Source organism: Bubalus bubalis, chromosome 18, assembly GCF_019923935.1.
Source record: "Bubalus bubalis isolate 160015118507 breed Murrah chromosome 18, NDDB_SH_1, whole genome shotgun sequence".
NCBI lineage: Eukaryota > Metazoa > Chordata > Mammalia > Artiodactyla > Bovidae > Bubalus > Bubalus bubalis.
In genome coordinates this window covers 49,359,806-49,371,263 of record NC_059174.1, presented here as the reverse complement: position 1 = coordinate 49,371,263, position 11,458 = coordinate 49,359,806, and the positions used below count along the sequence as shown (strand labels likewise).

The following is an 11,458-nucleotide window of genomic DNA, read 5'->3' as shown; positions in this document are numbered from 1 at the left end:
TACTTTGCCAACAAAGGTCTGTCTAGTCAAGGCTATGGTTTTTCCAGTGGTCATGTATGGATGTGAGAGTTGGACTGTGAAGAAAGCTGAGCGCTGAAGAATTGATGCTTTTGAACTGTGGTGTTGGAGAAGACTCTTGAGAGTTCCTTGGACTGCAAGGAGATCCAACCAGTCCATTCTGAAGGAGAGCAGCCCTGGGATTTCTTTGGAGGGAATGATGCTAAAGCTGAAACTCCAGTACTTTGGCCACCTCATGCGAAGAGTTGACTCATTGGAAAAGACTCTGATGCTGGGAGGGATTGGGGGCAGGAGGAGAAGGGGACGACAGAGGATGAGATGGCTGGATGGCATCACCGACTCGATGGATGTGAGTTTGAGTGAACTCCAGGAGTTGGTGATGGACAGGGAGGCCTGGTGTGCTGCAGTTCATGGGGTCGCAAAGAGTCGGACACAACTGAGCAACTGAACTGAACTGAACTGAACAGCATATTTAATCATACACTGACTGAAACAATAATGCTGTAAGTGATTCAGTAAAAGAAGAAAATAGGATCTATGTGAGCCCTTACCCCACTGGATGAGATTCAATTCTTATCTCACTTTGCTCTTTTTCTCTGTCTGTCCCTCTCACTATTCTTGAGATAATTTTTGATTATTGTTTCTCTGTATTTTTATTTCTCTTGAATGTTAATATCTGTGTCTCTGTCTCTAACTTTGAGGCCATCTTATTCTGAGTTTTTCTCAGTAGTGAGAAGACAGTTTTTCAACAGTGTGTTGTTTCAGTAATAATGATAATGATAACATTAACTCATATTCCACTTTCAAGGCAAGTCACATGGTTATGTCTAACTTCAAAGTGAGTAGGAAAATGCATTTTCTGTCTATTTCTTGGGAAAAGAGAACAAAATATTGGTTAATAATCTATGTGAGTAGCACAAACTCTGCCCTGTTTCTAGAAACTGATCTCAAGAAACAAGTGTCAGCATCAGAACCTCCTGACTACTCTTTTTTCACTCCTTTTGTGGGCACAGAGACCATCAGTGTTACTCTCCCTATATACTCATTCACATGTCACAGTGGGCAGGGTCATTGAGAAACAGGATCTAAATCTTGCCCTCCTTTGGGGCCTCAGTTTCCCTAACTGTTCTAGGGATGGTTGTAACACTAAGTTATTGAAGGTATTTCTTTTTTTTTAATATTTATTTATTTTTGGCTGCACTTGGATCTTCATTGCTGCACGTGGGCTTTATCTCTAGTTGTGGCACCATGCCAGGACATAGGGTGAATGAAAAGGTGAAAGTTATTCCCATTGGCTCTAAAGATAGCAAGGTCTCCAGCAGTGACTTGCACAATAGAAAACACTTTGCCCAACCCACACACCTACAGTCAATTAATCTTTGACAAAGGAGACAAGAATCCACATTGGAGAGAAGATAGTCTCTTCAGCAGGTGGTGGTGGGAAAGCTGAACATTTGCAGCTGTTGATAAATCAATGAAGTTAGAACACTCCCTCACACCCTGTACAAAAATACCTTAAAATGGCCTAAAAGACAACACATGATACCATAAACTTCCTAGAAGATAAAATAGGCAAAAGATTCTCTGACATAAATTGTACCAATGTTTTCTTAGGTCAGTCTCCGAAGGCAACAGAAATAAAAATAAAAGTAAACAAACAAGACCTAGTCAAATTTGTAAGCTTTGGCACAGCAAAGGAAACCTTAAACAGAATAAAAAAACAACCTACAGACCAGGAGAAAATATTTACAAATGATGTGACCAACAAGGGCTTCATTTCCAGAGTATATGAACAGCTTATATAACTCAATAACCAAAAAGCAAACAACCAAATCAAAAACTGGGCAGAAGACTTGAGTAAACACTTCTCCAAAAGGATATACAGATGGTGAACAAGCACATGAAAAGATCCTGAGCATTGACAGGTATTAGAAACATACAAATCAAAACTCTAATGAGGTATCACCTCACACAAGTCAGAATGGTTATTAAAAAGTCTACAACAGTCAGCAAAAACAAGACCGGGAGCTGACTGTGGCTCAGATCATGAACTCCTTACTGCAACTTTCAGACTTAAATTGAAGAAAGTAAGGAAAGGCCATTCAGGTATGACCTAAATCAAATTCCTTACAATTATACAGTGGAAGTGACAAATAGATTCAAGGGATTAGATCTGATAGATAGAGTGCCTGAAGAAATATGGATGGAGGTTTGTAACATTGTACAGGAGTTGGTGATCAAAACCATCCCCAAGAAAAAGAATGCAAAAAGGCAAAATGGTTGTCTGAGGAAGCCTTATATATAGCTGAGAAAAGAAGAGAGGCAAAAGGCAAAGGAGAAAAGGAAAGATATACCCATTTGAATGCAGAGTTCCAAAGAATAGAAAGGAAAGATGAGAAAGCCTTCTTATGAGAACAAAGCAAAGAAATAGAGGAAAACAATAGAATGGGAAAGACAAGCGATCTCTTCAAGAAAATTAGAGATACCAAGGGAACATTTCATGCAAAGATGGGCTCAATAAAGGACAGAAATAGTATGGACCTAACAGAAGCAGAAGATATTAAGAAGAGGTAGTAAGAATACACAGAAAACTATACAAAAAATATCTTCATGACCCAGATAATGACCATGGTGTGATAACTCACCTAGAGCAGACATCCTGAAGTGCAAAGTCAAGTGGGCCTTAGAAAGCATCACTATGAACAAAGCTAGTGGAGGTGATGGAATTCCAGCTGGGCTATTTTAAATCCTAAAAGATGATGCTGTTAGAATTCTGTACTCAATATGCCAGCAAATTTGGAAAACTCAGCAGTGGCCACAGGACTGTAAAAAGTCAGTTTTCATTCCAGTCTCAAAGAAAGGCAGTACAAAAGAATGTTCAAACTACCGCACAATTGCACTCATCTCACACGCTAGCAAAGTAATGCTCAAAATTCTCCAAGCCAGGCTTCAGCAATATGTGAACTGTGAACTTCCTGATGTTCAGGTTGGATTTAGAAAAGGCAGAGGAACCAGAAATCAAACTACCAATGTCCATTGGATTGGATCATCAAAAAAACAAGAGAGTTCCAGAAAAACACCTACTTCTGCTTTATTGGTTACACCACAGCCTTTGACTGTGTGGATCACAACAAACTGTGGAAAATTCTGAAAGAGATGGGGATACCAGACCACCTGACCTGCCTCTTGAGAAATCTGTAGGCAGGTCAAGAACCAACATTAGAACTGGACATGGAACAATGGACTGGTTCCAAATTGGGAAAGGGGTATGTCAAGATTGTATATTATCACCCTGCTTATTTAACTTATATACAGAGTACATCATGAGAAACGTTGGGCTGGAAGAAGCACAAGCTGGAATCAAGATTGCTGGGAGAAACATCAATAACCTCAGATATGCAGATGACACCACCCTTATGGCAGAAAGTGAAGAAGAACTAAAAAGCCTGTTGATAAAAGTGAAAGAGGAGAGTGAAAAAGTTGGCTTAAAAGCTCAACATTCAGAAAACTAAGTTCATGGCGTCTGGTCCCATCACTTCATGGGAAATGGATGGGGAAACAGTGGAAACAGTCGCTGACTTTATTTTTCTGGGCTCCAAAATCACTGCAGATGGTGATTGCAGCCATGAAATTAAAAGGCGCTTACTCCTTGGAAGGAAAGTTATGACCAACCTAGATAGCATATTAAAAAGCAGAGACATTACTTTGCCAACAAAAGTCTGTCTAGTCAAGGCTATGGTTTTTCCAGTGGTCATGCATGGATGTGAGAGTTGGACTGTGAAGAAGGCTGAGCGCTGAAGAATTGATGCTTTTGAACTGTGATGTTGGAGAAGACTCTTGAGAGTCCCTTGGACTGCAAGGAGATCCAACCAGTCCATCCTAAAGGAGATCAGTCCTGGGAGTTCATTGGAAGGACTGATGCTGAAGGTGAAACTCCAGTACTTTGGCCACCTCATGCGAAGAGTTGACTCATTGGAAAAGACCCTGATGCTGGGAGGGATTGAGGGCAGGAGGAGAAGGGGACAACAGAGGATGAGATGGCTGGATGGCATCACCGACTCAATGGACGTGAGTTTGGGTAAACTCCAGGAGTTGGTGATGGACAGGGAGGCCTGGTGTGCTGCAATTCATGGGGTCACAAAGAGTCAGACACGACTGAGTGACTGAACTGACTGACACTAGAAAAAAACATCGCTTTGAATATATGGACCTTTGTCAGCAAAGTGGTGTCTCTGCTTTTTAAAACCTACCTGTCTAGGTTTGTCGTAGCTTTCCTTCCAGGAGCATCTTTTAATTTCTTGGTTGAAGTTACTGTCTGCAGCGATTTTCCACATACACAACAACTGACTGGTACCTTGTCTGTCACTCTGCAACTTGTGTTCAGTGTGCATGTCACCTTCCCCTCTGGTCTTTAAGTCCATATCAGTACAATTTTCAACTTGTTGGTGTGTGTCTGGTATGTGTGCATGAGTATGGCTTTCCTTTTTTAATATAACAGTACACTGTATAGATAGGGGCTTCCCTGGTGACTTCCCAGGTGGCCCAGTAGTAAAGAATCCACCTGCCAATGCAGGAGGTGCCGGGGCTGCAGGTTCAATCCCTGGGTTGGGAAGATCCCCTGGAGAAAGAAATGGCAACCAACTCCAGTATTCTTGCCTGGAGAATCCCTATGGACAGAGGAGCCTGCCAGGCTACAGTCCATGGGTTACAAAGAGTCAGACACGACTGAGCACAGATAGCAGCATAACGTATAGATATATTATTCAGGCTGATGCCTATGGTTCTAACATTTTTTTCATGGTACTTATGTTGCTGAGTATAGGTGCACCTAGGGGTGATATTCACAGTGTCGATCACCCAGTGGTTGATTGATACCAGCACCCATCAGATTATTTTCTGGCCCTAGTCCTGGAGTCAGCTTCTTATAGGGCTCTGTTGAGTCAGATGTGAGCCTTTTAGTTGATGGATCATAAAGAAGACCAAGGGGTCCTGGGGATGAGGGATCAGGGTGGTTGGTGAGGATACCTGGAGGGATAGGACACTAGCAACCAAATAGGGGAGAGTCATTTCAACATTCCTGCCACGAACTATAGAGCCACACAGTGAGTGAAGCTCATTATCAGCTGTGGAGGCACCACAATGGATTCAGTCACTCTTTGTTGATGGTCATTTGGGTCCACTTGTCTTTAACATCCTTTTAGGGCATTACCATGTATCTCATCCTGAGTTCTGCCCTCCGTGACCCACACCACTTTGAGAAGCCAGATGCCTTCTACCCTGGCCATTTCCTGGATACGCAGGGCAACTTCAGAAAGTTAGAAGTCTTCATTCCATTCTCCATGGGTAAGCCATGCTTTTTCTCCCCCAAGGGAATGCCTGTTCACTCCCACTCTGTGTGTGACTTTCTGACTCAGTTCAGGCCCAAACACGTTTCAGCAAAAGATGAGATTTTGAAGGACAGAGAAAGCAAGACATCTACAGAGACAAGGATAGTGGGGGCGGTGAGGAGGCGGGGGAAGGAAGGGATGAGGTATGATGAGGGAGAAAGATGGAGACTCAGTGATAGAGATAAAGTGAGAGACACAGACACATACTTGAACACACAGAAATAAATGATCCATTATCAAGCACCTGCTATGTCCCAACAATGAGGAAAAGTGTTTACAGTTTTTCTTTCAAAATTAAAATAGCCGTTTTTCTTCTAACTTACACAAATAAGGATGTAAAGTAAAAAGTTGGAATTAAAAATAACCTTTAAGTCACTGCTAAATCAGACCTATTAATACTACAGAGGATGTCCTTTAAAAATATTTTCAATATTTACATATATGCAAGGTAGGTGATCTGGGTTTGATCCCTGGATTGGGAAGATCCCCTGGAGAAGGGAACGGCTACCCACCCCAGTATTCTGGCCTGGAGAATTATATGGGCTATATAGTCCATGAGGTTGCAAACAGTCAGACACCACTGAGTGACTTTCACTTTCACTTTCAAGGTATGTGATATGGATAGATAGATAATGGGTAAGTAGCTGAAAGAACAGTAAAAAGAAAGAAAGGGACAGAAAGGAAAAGAAAGAAGAAAAATTCATTGATTTACTTCTTGTTAGCTAGTTTCATATTTAAAATACAAGCCAGTTTAGAATGAGATCCAGGAGGAATTAAGGAATATTTACTCCCAGAATTTTGCAGTTACCCGCAATCCATCATCTATCAAATGATTCAATTTTTAGCCACTATTTGAAATTTATATTTAAAATGTTTAATCTCTTTAGGTCTATTTCTGTTTGTTTTTTATGATGATGCATATTCACATTGCCTGTCTAATCTGCCTTTTCCAGCTATACAATATTATTTGAATTATTCTATCTGTACAATGTGTTTTAATATTTTACAGGTACCATTGCTCTTCTTTGTTCCTGTAACATGTTTTATTTTTTTCCAAGCATACTTTAGAATCATTTTGTCAAAGTCTCAAAAAAAAATTCCACTGGGATTTTATTAGGGTTAACCTAAACTTGTAATTTGATTCACATAGCTTTGACAAGTCTACATGTTGAATATATCCTAGACAAAAGATAGTGTGTCCATTTAGTCCTTCTCATATCATTGGAGGCATCTTGAACTTTTTAGCTAGGTTTTGTGTATTTCTTGCTAAATTTATTGCTAGGAAACACGGGAGGAGATTGTGGCTATTGTTTGTAGAGCCTCTTTGTCAGGTTGGGCTATGGGCTGCTGTAACAAAATGCCATAGACTGGGTGGCTTAAACAAAATAAATTTATTTTCTCACAGTTCTGGAAGCCACAAGTCTGCGATCAGAGTGCCAGCATGGTCAGGTTCTGGTCTTCCTGGCTTCCACACGGCCGCCATCTTGCTGTGGCCTCACATGGCAGAGTGAGGGCTCTGGTATCACTTCCTCTTCTTAAAGACTCCTCTCCCCTCAAGAAGGTCCCACCCTAACCAGCTCACTTAAACTTAATTATCTTCCAAGGTCCCTTCAGAAAATATCACCGTGGGTGTTAGGACTATAACAAATAAATTTTGGGAGCACACACTTCAGTCCAGAAACACTCTTCTAAGAACATTTTAATTGTTTTAATAAGTATATCAGAAATCCACTGAGCTTTTGGGGTGTATATTTCTGTCATAACTGAACAAACTCTTTGTATTACTTTCATAACAAACAGTGTTTCCTTTATTCTCTTGGGTTTTCCTAATAACTGGTATTAGCATCTGTAAATGATAATATTATGACTTAATTATTTCTTATGCTAAAGCCATATGTCATGTCATGTTTTCCCTAATATCAGGGACTAGCACTTCTGGAATCATGTAATATAATAGCACTGATAGTGAGCAATCTTGTCCAAGTCCTAACTTTGAGAGTATTTTTATTTTCTCTATGAAGCTCAATGCTGGCTATTGCCTATTCCAGATATTTTATGACTACTCTACCAAAGGAAATATCTTTCTTCTCCCTATTTTACAAGTTCTTCTTAAAATTTTAATTTAATACTCGCATTGAGTATTCTCGATAATTTTTTCAGCTCCTGTCAAGTGATCAAATTGTTTTTCTCCTTTGACCTCTTAAAGAAACAGTCAGTGTCTGAGTGTTGAATCTTTCTCTCTCATAGAATTGGAACAGAGAAGCCCAGGAGGGCAGATGGCTTGCTGAAGACCCAGTAGGAAGTCATGGTCTATGTAGGTCAGGGCACAGCTAAGCTATGATAAATATGCTTAATATCTCAAGAACTAAAAGTCAAAAGTTTATTTTTCTGCTCAGGCAATATGCTCCCCATCCCAGGTCATCATGTAGAAATGGAGCTAGTGGGAATTCTATCCAGACACACATAGAAACAAGGAAAACAGAATAACATGCACCTGTTTAGCTCTCAGGTCATTGGACAAAGCAAGTCCCATCCAAGTTCAATGTGCCAGAGACGTTTATGCACCCAGAGATGTGCTGTGACTACTTATGAGCTGTAATGAACTTTGCCACACACACAAGGCAGCTCTCTGGGATCCTTTCCTTCCCACTGAGACTGTGGGTCAACAGGATGCAGTCCAAACTGGGGCCCAGCCCAAGCACACACTGGTCCCTCTCTTGGTTATTCCAGTGGACACAGCCTGTGCTGAAGTCAGTTGTGGATATTCAGGGCTCCACCTACATGGGCACTTTTGTGATGGTCGACTTCCCCTTCCAGGAAGACACGAGTGGGTGTTATGATAGAAAATGAGGCTCAAGGGTGAGCAGGGCACTATTCAAGGGTACTTATCAAGCATGATGTGGGCATGAGCAGTCAGAAGCTCCATGGGTGGGGACTGGGTCTGGGAGGCTGACTCTGTTGCCTGCTGATGGTGGGCAGGACCAGGGGGCTGGGAGGAGGGTCGAAGTGACCAGAAGAGTGCGGACACTCAGAAGCTTAGAGCAAAGGCAGTTAATCCACTGATTAGAAGTAGGTCACCATTTGTACAGCCAAGTGCCCACCCATTTCAGGACAGGCCAGAGATTTCAGTTCCCCTGTACCTCATAGCCAGGCACGCTGTCAGAGATTTCTCCACTGTTTTCCCATTTTCTCATAAATTGGCTTAGTTGAGATTATAATTAATATATAGAGGCACACAACTTTCTAGATAGGAAAAGACTAGGTGCCAGGAGGGACATAGGAGGGCTGTATGGGATAGGCTGAGAAGAGGCAGAACTGAAATAGAACTTACAGACACACACCCCTGCATGCACTGGCACATACACCCCCACTCCCCCCGCCGCAACACACTCTGGTGTTGGTACTGAGGACAAGGATAGGATCGCAAGTACTTTGCCTGCAAATCTATGTAAATGAGCATGCACAGATTTCAGGACTGTGGAGGTGGGGCAGCCACATGTTTTCCAGGGATCCCCCTCCATTGACACCCTTTCCCTTACACCCGCAGGAAAACGCCTCTGTCTAGGTGAGAGCTTGGCCCGCTCAGAGCTCTTCCTCTTCTTGACCTCTCTGCTGCAGAACTTCTCCTTGGGGTCCCCCAAGGCCTGGAAGACATCAACCTCATGCTGAGAGAGACAGGGGCAGTGCGACCACCCACTGTGTTCCAGCTCAACTTTCTGCCCTGCAGGGGAGGAGGAAGGCAAGAAGAGGCTCAGATCCCCTTGGACTCTTTGCCTCCAGCCCCTCCCTCTGTCCAGAATTAAGGCGTGCAGGCTCCTGACTCCTCCCTGCTCACTCTCTCCTGTGGAAAGTCCCTTCTGTGGTCTCCCCATCACCTCCAACCTGCTGTAGTCACCCTCATCCCCAGATGGCCTGCACTGTTAACTGAGGATATTTCAGGGTCAAGAAATACCTGCAATATCTTAGTGTCACCACCAAACCCCCCAGCACAGTTAGGAAAACTGAGGCCCAAAAGGAGGACAAAAAGATTTAGACCCAAGCTTTCCCAGAACAGCAGCATCAGTACCAGATCTCCTGCCTCCCACCCTTGTCTCCATCTGCTCCGCACACCCCTGCCCTCCTCCTCCTACCTTGAATTGACATGGCTAGTTCAGCCCTCAACTTTTTTTTTTTTTTTTTTTTTACTTTCACTACAAAATAATTTATTAAAACACAGCTTCAGCCTCCTATATACAAGCGCACATACTCCTGACTACCCTAACTAGGGGCCCCTTTTCTTCTCCCTTGCTTTGCGAACCTCTTCTATCAGATCTTTAAGATACTGGATCTCCTTGGCCAAGGAATCTGCCTTCTCTTTCAGAGCCTCATTCTTTTTTTCTAGCTCTTTACATTCGCCAGTGAGGGCCTCCTGTTCTGCCCTTTTCTTCTGGCGGTACCTAGTAGCTGCTGTCTTGTTCTGCTCCATTTTCTTCAGCTTCTTGTCTAGCTTCTCACCCTTGACTTTTGCTGCTACCATCTTCTCTCCAGGAGGGTCGTAGGGTTTGGGGCGGGAAGAGCCACTGAGGGCACCTAGAGATAGCAGGCTCCTATTTGGAGAGCCCCTGGAGGTGGAGGGGCTATCCTGGGGAGAGCCCAGAGAGGAGTCAGGGCTCATACAGATGCCACTATCATTATCTGAGGGGGCATCCTCCTCTTTTATGCACTGAGGGAACACAGCAGTGTAAGTGGTGGAGTCTGGCTTGCTATCTCCTTCAGGGATAACCACTTCACTGCATAGCTCTAAACTAAAGGAATGATCTGCAGTGGAAGACAGGGCCCCTGGGGAAGGGGGAAGAGGTTGAAAGAAAGTGAAGGGGGCACCCTGGTCAATTGTTGGTAAACTTTCTGGAAGATGGCCAATTGGGTTTACTATCTGGGGGGACTCCTTGTTAGTCTCCTGGACTAGGGGCTGAAAGAGATCACACGTGTCATCCAACGTGGCCAAGAGCTCATCTGGCATGGTTTCCAGGTCCTCTTTACTGAACAGGATATCAAAATCAAACTCCTTCAAATCCATTTTCTCCACCATCCAATCTGTCCCGGAGAAAGCATCCTCCTTGCTGTTGTCTGAGACCAACCAATCCACAGCCAGCCATTCGGAGGAGCCTGTCTTAGCCTTGTCGCAGGAGAACCCATGATGTTTGAAGTGCTTGGCCACCTCCAGGTTGTCATCTAGGAGACCTAGGCTCTCTTCAGCCCCCAAACCCAACTGGTCGAAGGGGGACACGAAGTCCCCCCCTAACACCTCGCTGCTCAGAAAGCTCATCTCGGCCATGTTGCGAGGTTTTGGTGCTTAATTCGAGGAATGTGCTTAATTCGAAGATGTCTTTGTCGGTTACAGCAAGGCTGCTGCTGAATGCCGTGAAAAGCGCCATGGCTTAAGCCGCTGGGGGAGGGGGGGGGGGGGTTGCCGCTGCAGAGCCTGGTGCTGCTGCCGCCGCTGCAAAGGCCGATGCTGCCGCAGGCACTGCTGCCTCTAATGCGCCATGGTGGCCGCGGACCCTGGGGGAGCGGGAGTAGAGACTGCGCTTGCCCGGAGGAACTACATCTATGGACGGGAGGAAGGAAAAATGGCCCAGCCCTCAACTTCTATGCTGTGTATCTTCCCCCCCTCTCTGATTTTATCCTCCAAAACCAGTGAGACCAAAATAAAGTTCTGTTCTTTCTGGCCAATGGCTATCTGTGCTCCCTTGCTCGCTCTCTCTCTCTCTCTCAGGTAAAATTCATGTATTGTAAAATTAATGTTTAACCACTTTAAACAGTTCCATGGCCTTGAGTACAATCGCTATGCTCTGCACCATCATCTTTTTCTTCCAAAACATTTTAATCACCCCAAAAGGAAACTTCGTCCCCTTATCAGGTAACTCACCACTCTTTCTTCCCTCTAGCCACTGGTATGTTTTTTTTTTTGTCTATTCTGGAAGTTTCCTATAAATGGAATCCTACTGCACATGTATTACAAAACGTTCAGTTATAAAATACTTTATAAGAGGACTTCCCTGATGGCACAGTGG

General features: G+C 43.6%; 1 protein-coding gene and 1 pseudogene across 1 annotated transcript; one reads left to right on the top strand and one right to left on the bottom strand.

Moving 5' to 3' along the window:
- Positions 1 to 5,228: 5,228 nt before the first annotated feature.
- LOC112580122 lies at positions 5,229 to 9,208 on the top strand (annotated as a pseudogene).
- A 381-nt stretch (positions 9,209 to 9,589) lies between these two features.
- On the bottom strand, positions 9,590 to 11,023 carry LOC112580290 (cyclic AMP-dependent transcription factor ATF-4-like). The gene has a single exon (XM_045163490.1). The coding sequence runs from the start codon at positions 10,717 to 10,719 to the stop codon at positions 9,667 to 9,669; it is 1,053 nt and encodes a 350-aa protein (XP_045019425.1). The 5' UTR covers positions 10,720 to 11,023; the 3' UTR covers positions 9,590 to 9,666.
- Positions 11,024 to 11,458: the final 435 nt, after the last annotated feature.

Coding starts and splice junctions, on each gene's coding strand:
- LOC112580290 (XM_045163490.1), bottom strand. CDS start 10,719: ATGGCCGAGATGAGCTTTCTGAGCAGCGAGGTGTTAGGGGGGGACTTC.